Genomic DNA, 26,373 nt, shown 5'->3' on the forward strand with positions numbered 1-26,373 from the left:
AAAATCAGTCTCTTGGTTGTGGTTATATTGCTTTCTATCTATTCATATAAGTTTTCTCTATGTTCCTTTTACTCATTAATTTTAATAGCACAATAACATTCTCTCACATTCATATACTATTGGCTTTTAGATTTTTACTACCACAAAAAGCAATGCTATATTTTTTTGCATTTGTGTTACCTTTCCTCCTGACTTCGACCTCTTTGAAGTGCATCCCTAGGAATGATTATTTCTGGATCAAAAGTATATACAGTTTATTGACTTATCTAGTGTAATCCCAAATAATGTTCCAGTTGGACTAATTCATAACTCTACTAATATCATGTTAGTTATTTTCTTTTGCCCTGTATAGTGATCTACTGCTTATAAGACCAAAAGTTATTTTAATCTACATCTTATTACTACTAATTTACAGCATTCTTTTACATTATTGATAATTTACATTTCCTCTATAAAAATGACTTGTTCATATACTTTGCTTACACATCTATTAAGGAATGGATCTTCTTATATATTTGTATCAATTCACTGTCAGACCTTTAGTGGAGATATTTGCCATGAAATTTTTTTCCCCCAAAGTAATAGTATCTCTTCTTACTCTACTTGAATTGTTTTGGTTTTGTTTATGCACAAGCTTGTTAATTTCATGTACAATAATCTAATAATAATAACAATAACTCATATTTACATAGTGTTTTTGTACCAGATATTGTGCTAGATGCCTTATAGATATTATCTCATTTGATTATATACCACAACTTATTCAATCATTCCTCAGTTTTGGACATCCTATTATTTGTTTTTTTTCTTTGCTTTCTTTTTTTTGCCACCACAAAAAGTGATGTTATGAATGTTTTTATATATGTATAAGACCACTTCCTATTGTTCTGATCTGTTTAAGATGTCATTTATCACTGGTATAGCTGAGTTTAAGGTCATGCATTCAAACTACTTCCTCACTAATCCTTGCTGAATAGTGAGGCCTTCATTCAGAAATTTGTGTTCCTGATTAAACATCAAACTATCACATTAAATTCCTTTTTGTTTTTCCTTACATAATTTGTTCTGTTGCTCAATTTATCACTTCTTTAAATTATATAATGTAGTTTGAGATAAGACAGTGCTAGGCCCTCTTCAATCCTACTTTTTTTCTTTATTGCCCTTGAAATTATTGACCTTTTGTTCCTCCAGTTGAATTTTTTGAATTATTATTTTGTTAGTCCTGTAAATTGATCTTTTGGTAGTTTGTTATGTTGTCAAATCTGTAAATTAATTAAGATAGTAGTAATGTTTTATTTATATTGACATGGCTTATCCATAAAAAAATCTGTCCAATTATTTAACATTTTTTATTTCTTTAAAGAATTCTGTGTTTTTTTTCCTCATAAGTCCTATAAATATCTTCATAGTTTAGTAAGAAGGCATCATATTGATTCAGAGTTAAAGAATGTTTCTTGACCCAGCAATACCACTAATAGATCTGTTTCTCAAGATTCTTAGGGAGAAAGGAAAAGAACCTATTTGTTATTTATATCAGCTTTCTTTTTAGTGGCAAAGAATTGGAAATTGCAGGAATGCCCATCAATTGGGGAATGACTAAACAAGTTGTGGTAAATGATTGTGGTGGAATACTTCTGTGCTATAAGAAATGATGAGCCTGATAATCCATAGCACCAACACAATATTCATAGCACCGTCACCTATGAATATGCCAGCATAGTTCTGAATTGCAACATATAATGGACTCTCCATATAGAAGACAGAAGCAAAATGTTTATTCAGACACCAGAAAGCCGGATCCCCAAACCAGAAAGTCAAATCCCAACACCAGAAAACTGAATCCATCATGACAACAACGAAATTAATACACCATAACACTGCAGGAAGTCACAACATACATAGTTGTCTCCTTGACTCCGTCCTCTCCTCCCTCCAGCTCTAACAGCTCTGACTCCCAGCTTCCTGCTTCACAGGTTCAGCAGAGTGTTCCCACCACAGACTCCATGTATCTTGGCAGGTAGACTCCCAAATATTTTATATTATCTATAGTTATTTTACATTAAATTTATCTTTCCATTTCTTGCTGCTGGACTTTGGTAGCAAAATAGAAAAATGCTGATGATGTATGTACTGCAACCTTGCTCATAAGTTTCTTTGGCAGAAGTCTTCCATTAACTTTTCTGGTATACTTTCCTACCTGATTTTCAAACTTCGATGCAATTTGGAACATAACTGCACAAATGAAGATACACATGGAAAGCATTTATTAAGAACTAATTCTGTGCCAGGCACCTCAGAATTCCCAATTAAGCACAGTGTTGGCATTGCCAGTCTCTTTCATGAATTAATTTATTTGATTCTTAGAACCACTTTGTCTGTTAGATAATATAAATATGAATATAGCTTTTCCACAGATTAGGCAGTGGTGGGTCAGAGAAGTGAGCTGGCTAGTTTACGAATACACAAATAAATGGAAGGCCCAATTATTTAACCCTTGAATCAGCTTCTCACCTAAGAACTTTGTGCTCTTTTCAGTGTAGCAGGTTGCCAGAAAAAGTGGAGCATTCCTAGCACAAGACCTTCCTCCATCCATAAGGTTATACCTTATGAGTGGGTGGAATCAACCACTGTGAAGTTAATACTGTGTTATGATGTAATATTTTGCTACTGAATAAAGTAATTAGAAATATGATATGTATAATTTGAAAACAAACTTGTGGAGTTCTAGCTTTTACCAAATGATGTCTTATTAAAATGGCTACTATCATAATTACAATAACAGAAAGAAATATTTTCATTGAAAGAACATACCAAGAATATCTCTCCTTAAATATCCAAGTATTTTACAGAATATATATTCTACTTTTATCTTAACTGCACACTGAGTATTTGGTAAGTGTGAACTTCTGTTTTAAAGAGATGTATAAACACAATTTGAATTTTGCTGAAAGTTTGAGTTGTCAGCAAAATTTTAAATCATAGATTCCAAAATGCTTTTTCTGAAAGATCCCTATTTTATGTTTTTAACTGCATTACCTGCTGAGATGAGTCCTCTCTCCGTCAAAGTAATACACCCTGCTCCTCCACTTCCCCACCCTTCCATGTATAAATGGTTTAGACTTAATTTATGCCTGTTGTTTAGGAAAAACTTGAAGAACATTTTAATGAAGGTTAAATAAAATGAAGGACAGCTAGGTGCCACAGTTGATAAGAGTGCTGGATTTGGAGTCAGGAAAGCTTCTCTTCCTGAGTTCAAATCTGGCCTCAGACACATACTAGCTGTGTGACCCTGAGTAAGTCACTTAACCCTGTTTGCCTCTGTTTTCTTCATCTGTAAAATGAGCTGGAGAAGGAAAATGGCAAAACCAAATGCCAAGAAAACCCCAAATGAGGTCACAAAAAGTCAGACATGATGGAAATGACTAAACAATAACAACAAAATGAAATAAAGTTTGAATTAATGGGATTTCAACTATCTCCAGTCCTCTGGGCATGATTATTTGTTGGGGGTTCATTTCTCATCTTCCCCCAATCTTCCATATTCCATTTCCTTCTAGGAACTTTGCTGTTGGCAGATCTCTGTGGCAGCACAGATACTTGAATTGATGCCTCAGTAGAGAAAAAAAATATAGCTTTTCCCATTTAGAGGGGAAATTAGTTAATATTTCTTCTACCTTAAAATGTAATTGGATTGAGAGAAAGGCTAACTTAAAATGGGACTAGTCTGACATGCAAAATCTTCACAAGATAACAAGAATCCATTTGGTGTGTTCTCTGTCATTTCTTATTACAGTCTTTGTCATGAGAATGGACTCATGTTGTGCCATTTTCTGTTCTTGTTACAATCTTTGTCACATGAATAAGATATCAGAATGTTAATGCCTAACGTAAAGTATTTGGTGTGTGATGATTCCATAAGGTACCACTATGACCTTTGCAACATTATGTATTCTGATTGGTTGTCCATTTCATCTCTCTCCCACAAGTTAATAAGGCTGTAAAAAATGGAGAGAACTGAAATGGTCAGCCAGTCAAATTACAGAATATTGAAAAGGTCAGAGCAGTACAGAACACAGAAAAAAATTATGGAATATATGAGGCATTAAAATTATTGTGACAATGATGATAACAAGAATGGTAAAAGATATCCATTTATATTATTTCAATCTAGTGAAGCCCATAGGAAGATGTGCTCAGGACAGCAATCATTTCCACCTCACCAAATCCCAGGGGCTTTACATACCTGCTTACATTGGTGTTCAATAAAGCATATGGGCAGTTGTTTCCCCAACTATTTTACACGGCAAACCTCTTACTCCTAAACATGCCAAGAACATACAAAGAGGACCTCTTACTTGTGATGGCAGGTATCTTGGTTGTAAAAATATTTTTTCAGAGGTACTAAGAAGGAAACTATAACTATAAGGTGATTAAATCACTCTATATGTGGAACTAAAGATAAATTGTCCCATAGTCATAGTCATGTGCATTAGCATCATTTCTTTGACCTGTTTCCTTACTTTTTTTTTCCTTTGAGAGACAAATGAGGGAAAATGGTATAGGAAAATTCTCCTTCTTAATGCTCTTTTGAAGTTTAGAAAATATCCTTATATTTAAAGAAAATAACTACATAGATTTAGTTTCCTGGGTGAGATCCGTGAAAAATGAACATTGTTTTCACCTATGTCCTTGTCAAGAATGTCTTTTACCCATCTGCCCTCAGACCTGGACTAACACCTTGGTTTATAATATGGACACAAAGGAAGTCTTTCCTTTTCTTACATATTGAAAGACTTAGAAAGACTTTAAAGTCCTCATCTCTTGCTTTGGAGAAAAACAGGTCTTATGCTTGCCTTTACCCTTACCCAATGAAGAGACAGAGACAAGGAGAGAGAATTTGTACTATGGAAATTTCTTATACCTGATGTTAATTTTTCTTCTCATCTCCACAATGGATACTACTCAACCACAGAGTTTTGGTTGTTGTTATTGCAAGAATCTAATTTCTCAGATTTTGTTTTCCCTAATGAACTATTTTTTAAGTTTCTGTTCTTGTCATAATATCTGACACTTTCCATAAATGCAGTTGTTCACTAATAGCTTACTTTTAAAAGTAACAATCATTATGGAAATTTTACTCAAGGCATTAATCTGAGGTCAGCATTGGAAAAGATCACAAAAAGGACTAATTACCATTGTGAAGGGATTTATTATTCATTGCTTCAAGACTTAGCACCTAGCACACAGTTATCATACAGTAGATGCTTAACAAATACTTGCTGATTGATTGAATAAGTAACCTTTTGGAAAATCTCACTATGAAAGTGCCTTCTCCCCTATGGGAAAGTTAGTATCTTAGAGATTATTGCTCTGGTCACTGTATGAACAGTAAAGGTCTATGCCACAGTTCATAGTCAAAGGAAGAGAACAAGTTCATGTTGAAATGCATATGGTGTAAAGTCAGGGGAGAAAACATACACTTGAAATGTAATGTACTTTCTATTAAGATTCACAAATATGTTAATGACTGAAATTAGTGGCCAGGAACAACCTCCTGTGATATGAAATGCTTATCATTTAATTTTTTTTTTTTTACTTTGTGAGGTTGAACCAATGTGGCTGCATTTTCCAGCATTTGTTTGAAAAACAAAATTGATGCATTGAAAAGTAATGAAACACAACTCTCTCAGAGGAAGGAAACTAAGGACTTGAATTCTAATTCCATTACCTGAGGATTTCAGCATCCCAAATTGATAAAATTCCAAAGAAGGAAGTTGATACAAAGAAGGAAATTATTTTGAAAACTATTTTTTGTTTGGAAGATTGAGAATGGAGTTTAATTGAGGTTACGCACACTGTCAGTTACTCACGGTTTGTAAATATGAGCTGAGCATTAGGCCTGTTCTACTCTTTGTCACTTGGAGATGTGCTAATTCAGTGTCTCTCCCTCTCTCTCCATCCCTCTCTCTGTCTCTCTGAATAAAATGGTTATGTAATTACATACTTCTCATAATTATTGAGTAATTATATACTTCTTATAATTACTGAGTAATCATTGGTCTATAACTAGAACTTAATGTTACAACTAATTGTATAATTATCATGTATTAATGTTGTTATCTAGGGAACTTAGAACAAAGTGCTACCTTATATGTTTCCTCTGCATTGCAATTTCGAAAAGGTAGCAGCATCTGTATGGTTAGAATATGTTTGTAGGAAGGACAGCACAGCTGCAAAAGGACATACTGGTATTGTATGCATGCGTAATGAGCCCTTGGTCTTACATCACCACTTTAGACATTATCACTCACCTGAATACTTTCTTCCCAATAAGTCATGATACTTTGCCAAGACATATTTTGGAGCATCATGCACTGATCATGCCATTGTTTTTTCATTCTTAGCATAGCAAATAAATCCATATTATTATCTATGGTCCCAATGGGAACATCTTCTATTATTTGTTTGCCACTATATTGAAGTTATCTTTTTTTTTTTGTCATCACCAACATATTTTCTTCCTCAGAAACAACTTCTCAATGCAAGGTGATAGGATCAAACTGATTGACGAGTAGTAGGGATTCTTGCTAATATGAATAATATACATTAAGTAGGATTAAAAGAATAAGTGGTTTAAAAACACTAAGTAGATAAGTAGGATGTTGAGGTTTCTGACTCATGGCAGACTTTTAATAAATGCTTGTTAATTGTTGAAATGAATGAAATCAGACCATATGTGTATCAACTGAAAACCTGTCAATATTTATCCTAAAGAAGAGAAGGCTTAGGAAAGCAGTGATAGTTGAGGTCAAGCATTTAATGCACCATTAGCAGAAGAATTATACTTATTCTGCTTGATCCCACAGGTCAGAAGCAGGAATAAAGAACAAGGGAATTTGCTGCTATACAAACTTAGGAAAATTTTTCCAACTGTCTTGAGAGCTGTCTCAAAATATACTGGGACAGCTCAGATGATCGGAGTTTGGACTTCAGAATGGAAGCTAGATGATCACTGCTTAGGAATGTTATAGAGAGATTATTGTTATTGGCCTCAGAAGTCCCTTATATCTTTGATATTCTGTATTATTTTCAATTATCTATTTCATAGAATATGTTAGAACTTGTTATTAATATTTCCTCTACAACTTTTTTATCTAGTTTATTTTCCCCATTCTACATACTCAGAGTCATAGAATATCTAAAAGAGAAGGCAGTTTAAAATCATCAAGTAAAACCCCCATCAGACAAATGAATCTCTTTTACAATATTCCTGAGTACTAACTTACATAAAGGGCTTTGCCAAACTTAAAGTGCCATATAAATGATGATGATGATGAGACAATGATGACAATGGGCCAGGAATTATCTGCCTCTTTTTATCTTTGTCTCTTTCTGTCTCCCCTTCCTTCTTCTCCCCCCTCTTTCTCATTCTTGCTCTCTGTGATAGTAATGGAATATAGAGATCCCCCTGTATTGGCTTGGTTTTCAAATGGATTGTGTTAAGACCCAGAGCTTGTTAATCCCACCTGAGGGATGGACTTGTTGATGTGAAAAGAAAGTCCTGAACTGGGAGGAGCTGGTGAGGTAGATTTGGAGAGACAAGAAAGAGGCAGAAGAACTTTTTGGAAGCAGCACCCTCGTGGAGGCAGAGAGAGACTGAGAAGGATTGCTGGGGGCCACTTTGAATTGCCCTGGACTTTTGAGACCTGCCCCCAGAACTGCCAAGGACTGAGGAGACATGGCTGTTTTGCTGGTACTTTGTCTGTTTTGATGTTGTTTTGCCAGATTTGTCCACTGGTGAAAGACAGTCCTTTTGTTGAAGAAGTCCTGGAACTTGGCTGTTGGCTAAGAGCTCCTGAGACTGTCCTGCAGACAGAGAGTGAATACTGTCCACTGGTGAAGGACAGTGCTGTTGTTGCAGGGGTCTGGGAACCTTTTTGTTGGTTCAGAGCTACTGAGACTGTCCTGCAGACAGAGAATGAATACTGTCCACTGGTGAAAGGCAGTGCTGTTGTTGCAGGGGTCTGGGAACCTTGCTGTTGGTTCTGAAGCCCTGAAGAAGGATTTTCTTGTTGTATGTTTACAGAAATCCTGGGAGAGGGTTTTGCTAATATTTTCAGGGGTTCTAGGACTGTTCTGCAGACAGAGGATGAATTAATGAAGAGACTGGCAATGTATCTTGTGGCCTTGCTAAGCCTTGTCTCCCCAGGAACTAAGATTGCTGAGAACTTGCCTCTTGTCAAGATGAAGAAAAGACCTCCATTTGGGTATTAAGTGCTGTGCTTAAACTTGATGTAACTCTGGGGTAGATTCAATTGTGATCCAGGGGTGGGGAACTTTTGACCTTTTTGTGTTCTATGGTTGAACAAATGAATGTATTTTACTTATGTTTGGAAACTAATCTCCATTTGAGAAGAGGGGCTTTGTGATGGACTAAATGAAGGTAGAGCCTAGGGCTGGAGTAGTATTTAGAACAGGGACTTTGTAATTGATTGAATGAATGGAAGGTCCTGGGGTGGGGTAGTACTTGGAGATTATTTAATCACACTTAGTAAATGCTGTATTTTGAATGATGTCATGTTTTGATCTTCTCTGTTCTTGGTTGGTCACTGAATAAAGTGGAGAGCACCTATGCTGGCATTTTGAACCTTGGGAAGTTGCCTTTCCTTGGCATTACATTACACTCGCACTCTCCACATTCTTGTTCCTTCCCCTCCCTGCCTCTCTCCCTCTTCCCCCACTTGTAAGGTACTCCATTCAGTTCTAAAATGGAAACTTTCTACAGTGGCCATTCAATAGAAAATAAACTCCAGGAGGGTAGGGACTACTTGCACAGTAAGCACCAATTAAATGTGCTTGTTGAATCAATCAGTAAACCAGTACCAATGAACTTGGCTGCTCCTCATAAACGTTTCTCATAGTCATACTATCCTTGTGTCTTTTCTTCTGAATATAAATGGACTGGATTTGGAAGTGCCACATTTCAGTAATGTTCAAGCCTGCAAACTAGCATTCCTATAGAACTAAAACTACTAACTTCATATCCAGTACTTTGGGCAATATATTATGTTGTAACAATAGAGACTAGAACAATCCCTTAAATACCTGCTTTGAAATTTTAATAATGAAATTCTTAGCGAACCTGCCCTGAGATAGCTAAGAATGGTATTATTTTTTAGTTTTTGTTTTATTTCTCTTTTTCCCCCTTCACCATGTCCACTTTTTTCAAACACACACACACACAAATGTGAGTCATGGGAAGTAGGAGAGGTGATCAAGTAAAGGGGTTGGGGACTGACAGAAGGGAGGGCAGAGCAGGGGAGGTGGTAAACAAAAACATAACATTGGTGAGGAAGGAAAAGGGTGAAAGGAGATAGAGGACAGACAGGAGGAAGAATAGGACAGAGGGAAATACACAGGTAAAAATCAAAACTGTATTGTGAATGGGATGAACTCTCATAAAATGGAAGCAGATAGCAGAGTGGATCAAAACCAGAATTCTACAATATGTTTGAAAGAAACACGCTTGAAGCAGAGAGACAAACACACAGAATTAAGGTAAGGGGCTAGAAGGGACTTCAGCTTAAGTAAAAAAAAAAGTAAGGGTAGCAATCTTTATCTCAGAAAAAGTAAAAACAGAAATAGACCTAATTAAAAGAGATAAGAAAGGAAACATCTTGCTAAAAGGTACAATAGACAATGAAGCAATATTAATACTGAACATAAATCCATCAAGTGGTATAGCATCCAAATTCCTAAAGGAGAAGTTAAAGCAAGTTACAGGAAGAAATAGATGGCAAAACTATACAAGTAGGGACTCAACTGTCCCACCTCAGACCTCAATAAATCCAACACTACCACCCCTCAAATAAACTAGAAAGAAACTAAGGAGGTAAATAGAATATAAGTTAGATATGACAGATCTTTGGAATGATTTAGACATAAAGGACAACATCATAGGCAAATTAGAAGAGCAAGGAATAGTCTGTTTGTCAGATCTATGGGGAGGGGAATAATTCATGACCAAACAAGAGATAGAGAGCATTACAAAATGTCAAATAGATAATTTTGATTATATTAAATTTAAAAGCTTTTACACAAACAAAATCAATGAAACCAAGACTAAAGGAAAGCAGCAAACTGGGAAACAATCTTTGCAACAAGTATCTCTGATAAAGGCTCCTTTTCTCAAATATATAGAGAACTGAGTCAAATTTATAAGAATGCAAGCCATTCCCCAATTGCTAAATGGTCAAAGAATATGAAGAGGCAATTTTCAGATGAAAAAAATCAAAGCAATCTAGGTATGTGAAAAAGTACTCTAAATCACTTTTGATTAGAGAAATACAAATTAAAATAACTCTGAGGTACTACCTCAAGCCTATCAGATTGGCTAACATGACAGAGGAGGAAAATGCTTAATGCTAGAGAAGTTGTTGGAAAATTGGACACACTATTGGTGGAATTGTGAACTGATCCAACCATTCTGGAGAGTAATTTGAAATTATGCCCAAAGGGCAATCAAACTGTGTGTGCCCTTTTATCCAGCAACACCACTACTAGGTCTATATTCCAAAGATATTTTTAAAAAGGGGGTGGGGTGGGGTGGGGAAGTTCCTACTTGTGCAAAAATATTTATAACAGTCCTTTTTGTGGTGGCAAAATATTACAAATTGATTGGATGCCCATCAATCGGGGAATGGCTGAACAAGCTGTGATATACAAATGTAATGGAATATTATTATGTAATAAGAAATAATGAACAGGAAGATTTGAAAAAAAAAAACCTGTAAAGACTTGTATGAACTGAAGCAAAGTGAAATGAGCAAAGTCAGGAAAACATTGACATTGCGTGATGATCAACTATGAAGAACCCAGCTCTTCTTGGCAACACAATGATACAATATGAATAGTAAGGACTCAGGAAGGAAAATGCTGTCCACTTAAAGATATATTGGCATTTAAAGAACTGAGGAACTCTGAATGCAGATTGAAGCATCTTTTTTCCCTACTTTATTCTTTCTCATGATCCCCCCCCCTCCCTTTTGATCTTTCTTCCATAGAAACTCTGACTAATATGGAAATACTTTTAGGGGTGTCTAGGTGGTGCAGTGAATAGAGCACCGGCCCTGGTGGCAGGAGGACCTGAGTTCAAATCTGACCTCAGACACTTGACACAATACTAGCTGTGTGACTTTGGGCAAGTCACAACCCCAATTGCCCTCCAAAATGCAAAAAAAAAAAGAAATATTTTTACATGATAGCACGTGTATATCAAACTGCCTTCCATTTTCAGAAGAGGGGAGGGGAGAAAAATTTGGAACTCAAAATCTTGTAAAAATGAAAGCTAAAATTTTTCTTGACATAACTGGGGAAAAAATAGTATTCTGTAAAAACAAACAAATGAACCTGGATGTCAGTCAGGATCCAAAAATACCTTGATAGGCTTAAACACTGGTCTAAATGTAATAAAATGAAATTCAGCTAAGATAATTTAGTCTTGTACTAAAAAAATCAGCTTCACAAATTCATATTGTTATGGGTAAAGGCATGGTTAGACAGCAGTGTGGAAAAGATCTAGGGGATTTAGTGGATAGCAAGCTAAATATATGTCAGATGTTGTGATGTTAAATTTTAATGTGATCTTTGATTGCATTAAGAAAGGAATAGATTATAGGAATAAGGATGGATTAACCATGCTAGTAGTGGTCAGATTACACCTTTAGTAATAGTATATTTTGATCTGGGCACCTTTTAAGAAGGACATTGATAGCTGAAAGGTAATTCACAGATGGACAGCCTGTATGATAAAATTTCTTGAGTCTATATTGTGAGGATTTGGTTGAAAAAACTGGGACATTTAGAGTACCATAGAAAAGTCAAGGAGGATATGACAGCTATGTTCAAGTAGTTGCATGTGTGATGTGTTTGATCCTAGAACCAGGAGCCTTGGGTGGAAGTTACAAAGAGGTAGACTTAGGCTTGATGTTCAGGAAAACATCTTTATAATTAGTACATTCCCAAAGTGTAAGGACCTGCCTCAGAGGGAGCAGTACCCTTTTTATGGAAACTCTTCAATCTGAGAATGGAGGGCTATTTGTTTGATATGCCTAGTGGGGATTCCTTTCTGAGTGTATGTTGGCTTAGTTGGTTACTAAGGTCCCTCCCATCTCTAAGATTCTGTGATTCTGTCATTTGTATCATTGGTCTTCCTTTTGGAGTATATGATATATAATTAATGGAATATCTTTTCTTTGATAAAGTGGAAGGTATTAGGGTAGTGCTACTTTGCTGATTAAAGAACCTAGGAATTGCAACTGACAATATATAAGGGCATAGAACATGAACTGAGCAGTGCATGGTGATAGGGTAAAACATAGGACAGCACTGTGCTTAATGGGTCACTTTGTAGTCATAAAATTGCTTATTTGGAAGCAATTATTATTGTGTATTTCCTAAGTTGTGATAAAATATTAACTTTAGCAAATGCTGTGTTACATAAAATACTGATTCATAACTATTTGTTGATATAAGATTTACATTTCCTTTGAGCATATGTGCACAGAACAGTTATTTTCCCACATTAAATAGATTACAGCTGTGATTCATTTTGAATATTGGAATATCTTATTTGTTAGTAAAATAATTTTTTTAGGAAGAAGGGGGAGCAAAAATCACATGTATTCATTGTTTATTGGTTAATTTTCCTTACAAAGTATATGTGGAGGAGAGGTAAAAATAGGGAAGAGAGATCTGCACAGAGAAAGTCCTTGACAAAAGTGGTTTGCTATTGGAAAGGACCATTAGGGTTTATAAGGTTTATCTTTATTATTATATACCCAAACTGAAGGTGTTTAGTAGAAATATATCTCTGAAATGATAATTTATGGAGAAGTCAATTCATTTTACTTTTTTTTTTGCTTCACATAAATCTTTTCACAATAGGATATGATTCCTAAAGTAAAGTCAAGCTATTTGTTAGGAAAACATATTATTAACTATTGTAGACAAGATTACATTTTATAATACAGAAATATAGGAATCCTTATCTTCTCTTTTTAGAGGATGAACCATATTAATCTCAACTTTACCTAGACTTGCTTAGTCTTAACCTTAATATCTTTATGGTGGGGGTGGAGTAGAGAGAAGGGAGAGAATATGAGAACAAATATTCTTTAATTTCATAGAGTCATGTATGTATAAGCTGAACATCTCCCCTTATGAATATGTCTGTAAGCTTTCTGAAGCCATAGAGGGTTAGCAAGAATTTTAAATAGCTAAATTTACTTTTCAACACTGTCTCCATTGTATGGATTTACCTGTTCAGTCCCAACTAAAAGAGAGAATTATGAAAGAGAGGCTTTGGAATGTTCAGTCATTTTTCAGCTGTGTCCAACTATTTGTGACTCCGTTTGGGGGATTCTGCATGCTTTACCATTTCCTTCTCCGGCTAATTTTACAGATGAGGAAGCTGAGGCAAATAGGGTAAAGTGATTTAACCAGGGTCACAAAGCTAGTAACTATCTGAGGCTGGATTTGTACTCAGGAAGATGACTTTTCCTGCCTCCAGGCCAGGAACTCTATCCACTGTATCACCTTGTTGCCCAAGGCTTTGGAATAGAATAATTAAATATTGAGCTTGCTTAGGGTGGTGCATAACTAATATCTTTCTACAAAAAGAAATGCATAACAATGAGCATAATAATTTCAAAATATCATCTGTAATGCATTAATTTTGGTCTGAGGAGCTGAATTCAAATCCTTTTCACTTACAAGATATTTGATCACTTAACCCGTCTGACCTGAAATATCCTCATCTGCAAAATGAGGGGGTTGAAGTAGATGGCTCTACCATCCCTTCCAACTCTAAATTTATGACCTTTATGTATAGAAATATTCTACTGGAAACAGAAAGGGTATTTGCTTTGTCCCTCCCTATACTATCAACATCAAATCTACCAAGGCAAATTACCAATGGATACACAAAAATGGAAACTTAAAGTAGAACTGTGAAAATACAAACTTACAATATAAAAAAAAAATTCTAGCAATCAACTTATAGCCATGTTCAATGTGTTATATACTTATATTATGATGTTCATAATATGGGTATCATAAAACCTTTTTAGAGTTTGCAGTTATATTTATACTAATGTCAGTACTTCAAGGAGTCATGACTTTGTCAGTGCAATCTCTTCATCAATGAAGCTTCGAACTCCTCTGTTCTTTGATTGTGGTCTTTGTAAATTTTTATGCTCTAATAAATTATTACTCATAATAACCAATATTATTTTAATGAACTTTGCTGGACTGGTGCACAAGCAGAAGATTCTAGCCCTGTGGTCAGGCCCATACTTGAAACATTTCTAGTTTGCCAGCTAATATCAGAGGTTTTCCTCCCTTAGCATTTTTTAAAAATTCAGTTCCTGGGCAGCTAGGTGGTACAGTGAATAGAGCACTGCCCCTGGAGTCAGGAGGACCTGAGTTCAAATGTGGCCTCAGAAACTTAACATCTACTGGACGTGTGACCTTGGGCAAGTCACTCAACCCTAATTGCCCCTCCAAAAAATAAATTAGGTTCCTCTCTATTATGCAATGAGGAATTGGAGTTGGACTTTATCATATGTATTACTGTATTTGTGAGCCACCATAGTTTGACCATGAGTCAGGTGCTTGATATATTTAAACTCAGTTCCATCATCTATAAAATGAGAGTAATGATATTGCTTATCTCCTTATCATAAGGAGAAAATACTTTGTAAACTTTAAAACTAGATAAAAGTGAGCTACCATTATTATTCTCTTTCATGACTGAAATCATAAAATATTTTAATAATCAACCTAAATATATTAGTTATAGATGGCAAACCAGTTCATACTAGTTTGATCCCACATGCCCAGAAGAAACTCCTTCCTCACCTCCCCATTTATACTCCTTAGCTTCCGTCAGAGCTCATCTCAAGCCCCACCTCCTGTGAGAAACCTTTCTTCATCCCCCTAGTCATTAACGATCTTTGTGCTCTGATTACTTCTGGTATCCCCAAGGAGAATGTAAGTTCCTTGAGGGCAGAGAATATCTTAAAATCTGCTCTTTGTATCCCTACTGCCTTGCAGAAATTAGTTGCTTAATTAAAGCCTACTGAGTTTAAACCATTTGGCTCCTTCAGAGCTAATTATAAAGCAGTAAAAAATCTGAACTTGACCATGGTGTAGTCAAGATGCATGGATGTGACTTACATTTTATATTTATACTATCCAGTAACAATAACCAGTATTTACATAGTACTTTAAAGCCTGCAGATGCTTTACATACAATGTCTCAGCTAATCCTTACAAAGTAAAAATGTACTAATAAATAGCTTTTCATATTTCTTTCAACAGTCAAATCCAACTCCACTCTTCAGAATGACACACAAATTTTGCACCGCACTGAAGAAGCTAACCTGTGGGTGTCCATTAGTGGATTGGTTCCATTTTCTAACTACACTGTGCAAGTGAATGCATCAAATAGCCAAGGCAGTGTGATAAGTGATCCTGTAACAATCATCATGCCTCCAGGGGGTAAGCATGTGAAATAAAATGTTGTTTCTCTAATTTTACAAATGCACTGGAGCCAATTATCTTTTAATCACCTTGTTTATTATTAAGTGTCATTATTTTGAATTTAGAGACAATTTATTTGTGTTGCTGGTTGTACCTTTTGCTTACAAAATTGTTTCATTTTTAAAATTAGTATTGCCTATCAATTGTGTGTGTTATGTGTGTGTGTGCATGAGGGAGAGGGAGAGAGATAGATTGACTGATTTAACACTTTGTGAGACTGCCATGAAGTCAAACAGACATTGTAAAGTAGCTACAGAGAGGCAAGCTGCTCCTAAAACAAGGGTTAGCTTTTGCTTTTTGAATTATCTTAGGTGTTGCCTCTACAAGTTGAGAAATCAATGCAAAGTTTCCTGAGCTAGGAGGCAGGCAATCCCTACTTCTCACAAAGGGTGTGTCTCTCCCTCAGAAGGTAACAGTATATTAGGTTCATCCCTTTTTTATTTAAATGAAGAGGGAGGGAATGGAAGAGGCATTCCATCCTGGCTTCCTGACGTCTTTCCTATCATTTTTTTTTATGGTGCCAATTTTAAATAGATTTTATTCTCCAGGGCAAGAATTGCATTTCCACTTGTTTACAGTACTGATAAAATGCAGTGATGTTCACTTCTCTCTCTCTCTCTGCACACATCCTAATGCCCATATCTACACGGTAGCATGTTACTTTTAAACTGCTATTGCCTTGGCTATAACTTTGAGTCCTTCAATTTTTGTAAAGCTGTGTGAAATGATCTTTCTTCTGGTGAGTTTAGTTGACCTCTTCATTGGTTGATCCAGAAGAACCACCATCAGATGGGGCTGCTCCACCCCTGGAAACCCACCAAGCATGCCTCTTGGCATGGCCCTTGCACTCTGGTACAACTTAGTAATGATAGGGTTGCAGGTTTTCTCCACTTCTTTCTACTGATGCTCAAATTCTTGCTTCTCAGCAGTCTGGTTCTTATCCAGCCAGCTGATAATTTCATTATATTTGTCAAAGATTATCTGTTTGTCTTCATCACTAATTTTACCTTTCAGTTTATTTTTTTTTATCCGCTGTGATAGCCTTCATGTTAAAAGCATAAGATTCAAAAGAATTCTTGGAAGATACCATTGTCTCTCTGCTTCTCACATTCAGCCTTATATTTCTCAGTCTCTTGGACCATACACTCAGTGTCTTCTTTGCTCAGATGACCTTTGTCATTGGTGATGGTGATCTTGTTCTTCTGACCTTTGTTCTTATCCCTGGCCGAAACATTGAGGATGATATTTTTGTCAATGTCAAATGTTACTTCAATGTGAGGAACACCCCCTAGGTGCTGGGGGATTAGGGGGATTTCTGTGAGCTCAAATTTGCCAACCAGACTGGTTGTCTGAATAGTTGGTAGAGATCCACGTCTGCTTAGTGGGGATGATGGTATTATGTTTGATCAGAACTGTCATAACATCATCAACACTTTCAATTACAAGGGAAAGAAAAGTGACATCTGACAACAGCAAGTCCTACACATTCTCAGATTCATCTCCAAAGTGGCAGCCTGGGCAGCTATACCATATGCAAAAGTCTCATCAAGATTGATACTTTTGTTGAGCTCCTTGCCATTGAAGAAGTCTTGCTGAAATGCCTTGATTTGGGGGATATACGTGGAACCTTACCAGGATGATTCCATGAATCTGTGATTTATCAAGCTTGGCATCTTTTAAGGCATTTTCCACAGGTTCCAGTGTGCTACAGAAGAGATCTACATTCAGTTCTTTGAAACAGGCTCAGGTGATGGAAGTATAGTAGTCAAAACCTTAATAGAGGGAGTCAATCTCAATACTTGCCTGGAATACAATACAATACAGTACAATACTTGTGCTGGAAGAAAGGCTAGTCTTTGCATGTTCACAACTGGTATGCAGATGGTAAACAGTCCTCTTGGTTTCATTGATGTCCTTCTTGTGCTTTTGCTTGAACTTGGCAATGAAATGGTTGATGATGCAGTTGTCAAAGTCCTCCCCACCCAAGTGGGTGTCCCCAACTGTGGATGTGACCTCAAAGATGCCATCTTCAGTGGTAAAATGAGAGATATCAAAAGTACCACCTCCAAGGTCAAATAATGACACATTTCTCTTGGCCCTAAACTTTTTTGTGCAAGTCCTAAGCAATAGCAGCATCAGGCGATTCATTGATGATTCAAAGCACAATGAGATCAGTGATGGTTCTAGCATATTTGGTGGCCTAACTTTGGGAAACATTGAAATAGGCACTGTGACAGTCTTCCCAAAGTAAGCTTTAGCAGTTTCTTTCATCTTGGTCAAGACTATTTAAGGTACTTCTGAATAGAAATCTTTGGTCTCCCCTTTGTACTCCACTTGGACCTTAGGTCTGCCTATGTCATTTACCACCATAAGAAACTAATACTTCATGTCTAACTGTATATAGCTGCATCATCAAATCTGTGACCAATCAGATGTTTGGTATAAAAAACTGTGTTGGTGGGTTTCATTGCAATTTGATTCTTTGCAGCATCACCAATTAAATGTTCTGTGTTAGTGATGGCAACGTAGCTTGGGGTGATCTTGTTTCCTTGGTCATTAGCAATGATCTGCACTTTCCCATGTTGTAAGAGTCCCACACAGTAATAAATGCCAAGATCAATGCCAACTGTGTATTCCTTTGACATGGTTGCTGGGGAGCCAGAGCTGACAATTGTGGAGGAAGGAGGGTCTCTGCTGTGCCAAGTAGATGCTTTCCTATAATTTTCTTCAAAAATAATGTGGATTTTAATTTTTTAAATGTAGATAGACACTTGGCATCTAACTGCACTATTTATACTCATAATTTTAAATCTTGCACATAGGATTGGCTAGGGATAGTGCAATGAATAGCTAGGTTACACTAAATGGTCAACTGTGGAATGATACCTTCTCTTGGCAAAAGACAATGTGGTAGGGTGGAAAGAACCTTGATTATAGAATCATTGGATCTAAATTCAAATATGATTTTAGTAATACTAATAAAATATTTTACAGTCAATTAGCATTTCTGACTCTCTGCTTTCACATGTATAAATTCAGGGTATTCAACTAGATGACCTCAAAGTTATCCAATGGATCACTCTTAGACAGCAGTTTTCTAAATTTTTATATCTATAGCCTTATTTTCACTTTGAAATGATAAAGAAACTATTTTTGTAAAAAGAAATCTAATCTTTGTCACATTATATGTGAGATCTCTTTCCTCAATTTTGAGACAGCTTGGGTTTGCATGAGTTTCTTGGAAAATGGAGATGAAAATTCTGTTATTACACAATTTCATTTCTGTAGAGATGTATCTTAGAGATTTTTTAAAGCTTTATTGGTAGTACTACAGAACTAATTAAGTCAATTAAAGTTACATATTTGACTATGGGCCTAGTTTGTTATAGCTCTTCCAAGAAAATCTCCAAGTCTACTTGTCAATACAAGTCCATTGAACTACTTCTCACAAAGGGAATGGGGTGGTGTAGACTAATATTTTTAGTAGGCTTTTGTTTTTACTTTAAACAAATATAGCATAAGAAAAGAAGAAACAAACTTAAATAATAAAACTAAAAAAGTACAAAATAAGAAAATAAAAAAAATTCAGGATTATGCTTAGCTTTGCTGAGTATGATATATTTGACCAGAACCCCAGTTCTTTTGTTCTTCATTATACATTTTTCCAAGACCTGCAGTCATTTAGTGTAGCTGCTGGTAGGTCTTGTGTGTTTCTAATTGTGGATCCACCATATTTAATTTTTTTTCTTGTTGCTGATAACATTTTATCCCTGAGCTGGGGATTTTGGAATTTGACTATGATATTCCTGTAGGTTGTCTTTGTAGGATCTATTCCAGGTGGTGATCGGTAGATGTTTTTTTATTATTATTTCTACTTCCTCCTCTTATTCTAATGCTTCAAGGACAATTTTCTTTAATTGTTTCTTGTATTATTATATCAAGATTCTATTTTTGATGATAGCTTTCATGTAGTCTGATTATTCTTATGTTTTCTATTCATGATCTGTTCTCCAGATCAGTTGTTTTTCTTATGAGATATTTCGCATTCTCTTCTATTTTTTCATTCTCTCTCCTTCCCTCTCTCTCTACCTCCCCCTCTCCATCCCCCCATCTCTCTCTGTCTCTGTCTCTCTCTGTCACTGTCTCTGTCTCTCTCTGTCTCTGTCTCTATCTCTCTCACACTATTTGATGACTTATAAGTTTGCTGGCTTCCCCTTACCCAATTCCAATTTCCAAGGAGTAGTTTTCTTCCTTAAGATTCTGCATCTCCTTTTCTAATCAATTGACTTTCTTTTCATAATCTTCTCATAGTATCTTAAATTGTTCATGGATGTGTATGTATGTATATATACATATACATGTATATATACATACAGACACACACTTTATATATATATATATTTTTCCCTCAATCTCTGTCATTTGATTTTTAAAGTCTTTTAAAAGTTCTTTTATGAGTTTTTTTGGGGGGACAGGTGACCATTTGATGTTATTCTTTGGGGTAGAAGAGGGTTTCTTTTTTCAGTATCCCCCTCTGAGGATGAACCCTGGTCTTTTCTATTCCCATAGTAACTCTCTATGATTGGATTTTTTCTCCTTTATGTGTTCATTTTTTTTTTCTTCAAATTTATAGCACCTTAGTTTTATATTTACCTATATTCTTAAAAAATGGTAGATGGTGCCCCTGGCCTCACATCCTCCAGTTCTCCCCTCTGCCCTAGAACTAAAACTAAGAACTTTAGCCTCCCATAAGTGCCCACAGCCAGCAGAGCCCCTGCCCCACTGCTTCTGCACTCCCTGGGTATATTCTGGTTCCTTCTTGCCCTGTGTCTCCACACTACAACTAGGTCTGGCATTCCTTTCCAGCAAAAGTTCCCTCAATCTTCCCTGGCTCAGATGCCCAACTCCCATTGTTGTCCCTGGGGGTAAAAGTTCCTATGGCTAGGGACAAGGCTGCTTCCCAACACAACTAACCCCAGGACTTGCCACTTTAGTTTAAGTGAACCTAGGCTGGACGTGTTTACTCTTCACAGGGACCAAACCTTATCCTGGGATTTCTCTTCAGATCTTCTCCAATTATCCCAGGAGAGCTATTGTCCTGCTCCTACTCTTATTTATTTTTACTGTTTTATGTTTACCCTCGGTCTCTAATTTATCTCATTTGTAGGGGAAATATGGAGAGCTTGGAATGTTTTAACCTATTCCACTTTCCAAAATCCCAGAAAGGGTATAGATTTAACAAAGCAAACACTCTAAAAATAGCTCTTAGTGTATGTCCCACTGACTATTGTTATATAATGAAGCATAACAGCAGCAACAACAACATATTATTATTTTCTTTGGAAATAAGACTTTTATGAATCCATGATTTCAAAAGTATGTTTACTCAATTCACTGATGAAAATTGGTACCTTCCTATGCCTTTTTAATTTTATTTTTGTTTCCCTATAACCATCCATAAAGGATCCCCCTAAAATCTATACTTTCCTTTTAATTTTTTTTGTCTTTATTAGTTTGCTCGTTTACTTTTAGTTTACGAGATTTAGTTCCACAATTCTTTGAATTTCAAATTTTCTTCCCCTCTCACCTCTTCCCCCTGCCCATCATGGCATACATTCAAATATAGGATCTTCAAATACTTTCATATTAGATATTAGTCAGGTTATAAAGAAGGATGGTGTCAGATGGAATGAACAATGGGAAAGAAGAATAAAACCAAACAGGAAAAAGAAAGAGAGCAGGTAGTTTGCTTCAATCTGCATTAAAACTCTGTTCTTTCTCTGAATGTAGGCATCTCTCTTCATCATGAATCTTTTGGAGTTGACTTATAACCTTGCATTGCTGTATACTTGCCTTTTAAAAAATAAAACATAGACACATTAAGATACCTTTTATGGCATGCATATGATCTTTCATAATCATCATATGATTACTAAACAATCATTTCCTATTCCCTATGATGTCTCGACAATTTTTGGTACATAAATTCCATATGGAAAAGATGAAATTGACTTCTCTTCTAAAAAATTTACTATAGTGGGTTCTCATATGGCCTACTTTTCTTAAATCCTAGTAGAAATTACTAGACTATAAATTCCATGATGACATGAAATGTGTCTAATTTAAACTTTATGTCCTCCATCTATACATGTTGTAGGATGTTAACAAACATTGTTTCATTGAATCAGTAACTGAATATATTAGTTAAAGAGTAGAAACTTCCAAGGCTCATGTGCACCTTGTCCCCAGAATGACTGGAAATATGGATTAATGATTGTTTCTCATATGTTCAGGATTCCTTGTTCATTTATTATATGTTCATTTTTTCCCTGAATAAACTGAATTTTAGAAGGGATCTCCTATATTTTGCTTCAGCATGGTGGCTTGGAGTCTGATTTATTCTAGAATCTTAGGAGAAAAATCACTGTCTATAACTAGGCAGATAATCACCAAGCACTTATTAAGTGCTTAATATATACCAGGCATTTTTGCTAACCACTTAAGGTATAAAGAAAAACAAACAAAAAAAAACCAGTACCTGTACTCAAGGAGCTCACATTTTAATGGGGGAGAAAAATGCAGTCATCTATGTACATGGAAGCTAGGTGGCAAAGTGGATAAAGTGTTTGTCCTAGAGTTGGGAAGACTCAATTTCCTGAGTTCAACTCTGACCTCAGACACTTATTAGCTCTGTAACCCTGAGCACCTCACTTAACCTTCCTTATTTTTGTTTCATTATCTGTAAAATGAACTGGAGAAGGAAATGGCAAAACCACTCCAGTGTCTTGGCCAGAAAAATAAAAAAATGGAGTCACAAAGAGTAGGACACAACTGAACATGCAAGTGTACACAGCAAATAGAAGTTACTCTCAGAAGGACTGCACTAGAAGACTAGGAAAAGTCTGCTGTAGGAGGAAGGATTGAAATTGAGTCTTGAAAGAAGCCAGGAAAGAAAGGGGGTCATCCTGAGAAGAAGAAAGATTTTAAGGATCAAAAATAGGCAGGGAAGATTGGGGGCAGAGCCAAGATGGCAGAGTAGAAGCAGGAAATTCCATGACCTCCCCCCCACAACCACCTCAAATACCTATAAAATATGACTCTAAACAAGTTTTAGAGCTACAGAATCCACAAAGCAACAGAGAGAAGCAAATCTTCCACTGAAGGAAGCCTGGCAGGCTAACATGAAGGGTTTATCCCAGTGTGCTGGGAGCTGAGTGCAGAGTTGCATGAGCCATGAGGTTTTGGCCCCAGAGAGGCAGGGGCTGCCAGAGCAGACTTCAGGAAAGTGAATCACCAGCAGCTGTGGTGGTTTCCAAATTTTTCAACCCACAAATGCCAAAAAGAAAGTAAAAGGTCAGTCGGGAAAGGAAGGGCACAGTCTGGTCCCTGCTCCCAGGGGTAAGTGGCAGAGGCACAGCAGCTGTGGATGCAGCAGCTGCTGTGTGGCTACCTCAGGAGCCCCTGGCCTACAGATCATAGAAGGACCAAGTGACGATTCAGAGGGTAATCACTCTTGCTTTCACCTGCTTGGATCTGTGTCACTTTCTAAGGCAGTGGTCCTAGGGTGAGAAACACCAGTTTGGCAGTGTGGTGTCTGTAGAGAGGGCACCCCCCTCAGACCTCTGACATTTGTGAAAACCCCAATGATTGGAACAAAGCTCTCCTCTCTGGAAGCAGAGTTCAAAAGTCAGGTAATTGAGTGGCAATATAAACAAGCAGAGAAAGCACAAATAGACCATAGAATCCTTTTTTAGGAACAAAAAGGATCAAAGCATGGAATGGAAGAAAGACAATGAAATAAGGACTCCTGCATCAAAAGCTTCCAAGAAAAATATGAATTGGTTACAGGCTATGGATAAAGAAGCTTAAGGATTTTGAAAATCAAGTAAGAGAAGTAGAAGAAAAACTGGGAAGAGAAATGAGAATGATGCAAGAAAATCATGAAAAGAAAGTCAACAACCTGACTGAAGAAAATAACACCTTAAAAAATAGACTAAATCAAATAGCAAAAGAGACCCAAAAAGTCAACAAGGAGAATAATGCCTTTAAAAGCTGAATTTGCCAGACATAAAAGGAATTTCAAAAACTCACTGAAGAGAATAATGCCTTCAAAATCACATTGGAACAAAGAGAAGTGAATGAATTTATGAGAAATCAAGATACTATAAAACACATACAAACAAATGAAAAAATAGAAGGCAACGTGAAATAGTTCATTGGAAAAACCACTGACCTGGAAAATAGATCCAGGAGAGATAATTTAAAAATTATTGTACTACCTGAAAGCCATGATCAAAAAAAGAACCTAGATTCTGGGGGCGGAGTCAAGATGGCAGAGTAGAAGCAGGACCTCCCCGCTGCTCTGGCTTCCACCTTCCAGAATCAATGTAAAAAGGGGACTCTAAACAAACTTTGAAGCTGCAGAACCCACAAAATGACACAGAGAAGCTAACCTCCCACTGAGGACAGCCTGGCAGGCCAGCAGGAATCAGCCAGCACAGCACTCTGAGAGCCAAGCCCAGCCCCACACTGAGGATTTAGCTCCAGGGTGGGCCTGACCAGCTGCCCGCTGGAGGAACCCCAGATTAGGAGCAGCTGTGGCCTTTCCAGATTTATTAATACATAGATGCAAAGGACAAAATGAGAGGTCAGTGCAGTCTGGACTTTGGAACCCAGTAAGTGGGAGTGCGTGGTTTTTGACCCCCCCCCCGGGCAAGAAGCCCCTGAGAGGCTACACAGCCAGCCAGTGCCATGTGGCAGCTTCAGCTCCTGGCCTGCAGAGTGTAGGGGAACCAAGCACCAGTCTGAGAGGTAATTGCTCTTGCTCTAACCTTCTTGGATCTGGATTGTGGTCTAGGGTGGAGTTCCTGGGGTGTGTGTCCAGCTTGCCAGAGTATGGACAGACCTCAAAGAGGGCACCCATCTAATACCTCCAGCAGCTGAGAAAACCCCAGCGTTTAAGATGAAAGCTCCCCTGTCTGGTGGCAGAGTCCTACTGTGGCAAAAAGCCCAGAGGACAAGTGACTAAGGCACGACATGACCAGGCAAAGGAAACAAAGCAGACAGAAGATTCTAACATTAGACTCCTATTTTGGGGATAAAAAGGAACAAAGCATGGAACAGGAGGAAGACAGTAAAGTCAGAACTCCTGCACCAAAAGCTTCAAAGGAAAATACGAGCTGGTTATAGGCTATAGAGTACCTTAAGAAGCAGGTAAGAGAAGTGGAGGAAAGATTGGGAAGAGAAATGAGAACAACGTAAAAAAATTACAAAATGAGTCAACAAATTACCTGACTGAGGAAAATACTACCTTAAAAATAGACTAACTCAAATGCCAAAAGAGGCCCAAAAAGGCAATGAGGAGAAGAATGCCTTAAAAAGCTGAATTTGCCAGATGGAAAAAGAATCTCAAAAGTTCAATGAGGAGAATCATTGCTTCAGAATTAGATTAGAGCAAATGGAAGCTAATGACTTTATGAGAAATCAAGATGCTGTTAAACAGATCCCAACAAATGAAAGAATAGAAGGCAATGTGAAATATCTCATGGGAAAAACTGCTGACCTGGAAAATAGATCCAGGAGAGATAATTTAAAAATTATTGGACTACCTGAAAGCCATGATCAAAGTAAGAACCTAGAAATCATCCTCCAGGAAGTTCTCAAAGAAAACTATCCTGATGTTTTAGAACCAGAGGGCAAAATAGAGGTTCAAAGAATCCACTGATCACCTCCTGAAAAAGATCTCATAAGAAAACTCCTAGGAATATTATAGTCAGGTTCTGCAATTCCCAGATTAAGGAGAGAATATTGCAAGCAACCAGGAAGAAACAATTTGAATATTGTGGAAACACAATCAGGATAACCCAGGATCTGGCAGCTTCTACACTGAGGGATCTAAGGGCTTGGAATATGATATTCCAGAGGTCAAAGGAGCTGGGATTAAAACCAATAGTCACCTACCCAGCAAAACTGAGTATCATGCATATGGTCATTCAGTGGAATAAAGGACTTTCAAGAATTCTTGTTGAAAAAAACACAGTTAAATAGAAAATTTAACATTCAGATACAAGAAGCAAGAGAAGCATGAGAAGGTAAACAGGGAAAAGAAATCATAAGGAACTTATCAAAGTTGAACTATTAACATTCCTACAGGGAAAAACAATAATTGTAACTTATGAAACCTTTCTCAGTAGTTGAAGGGAACAGGAATTATATTTATATCTGTATATGAGGGTTTATGGGCTTATGTTTACAGGTATACATAGATAGAGGGCACAGGACCAATTTAACAGGAAGGGATGATACTTAAAAGGTGAAATTAAGAGGTGAGAGGGGAATATAATGAGAGGAGATGGGGAGAGACAGATTGGGGTAAACTATCTCATACAGAAGAGGCAAGGGAAAATGGTCACAATGAGGGGAAAGAATAGGAAAGCAATAGGAATGGGTCAACCTTATTTCCCTTGAATTTGGCTCAGGGAGGGAATGAAATACACACTAAATAGGGTATCTCACCCTCCAGGGGAGTAGGGGGGAAGGGGATGAGAGGTGGCATGATGGAAGGGAGGGCAGGCTGGGGGGGGGAGGGAAGTTGGAAGCACCCACTTTTGAAAAGGGATGGGATCAAAGTAGAGAACAGAACAAGTGGGAGGTGGGATAGGAGGGAGGGAAATATAGTCAGTCTTTTACAATATATCTACCATGTTATTGTTTTGCATTAGGCACACATGTACAACCTATACTGAACTATGTATCTTCTCAGTAATGCTG

General features: G+C 36.9%; 1 protein-coding gene across 1 annotated transcript in view; it reads left to right on the plus strand.

The window, feature by feature from the left end:
- Positions 1-26,373, plus strand: part of USH2A (usherin) — a 1,033,591-nt gene that overhangs the window by 579,775 nt on the left and 427,443 nt on the right. The window contains exon 38 of the mRNA XM_069066041.1: positions 15,382-15,561. Coding sequence (XP_068922142.1) covers positions 15,382-15,561 — 180 coding nt within the window. The remainder of the gene's footprint in view (positions 1-15,381; positions 15,562-26,373) is intronic.

Source organism: Petaurus breviceps, unplaced genomic scaffold, assembly GCF_028583685.1.
Source record: "Petaurus breviceps papuanus isolate PSGF00001 unplaced genomic scaffold, PetGlider_PUasm1.0 90702, whole genome shotgun sequence".
NCBI classification, from domain to species: domain Eukaryota; kingdom Metazoa; phylum Chordata; class Mammalia; order Diprotodontia; family Petauridae; genus Petaurus; species Petaurus breviceps.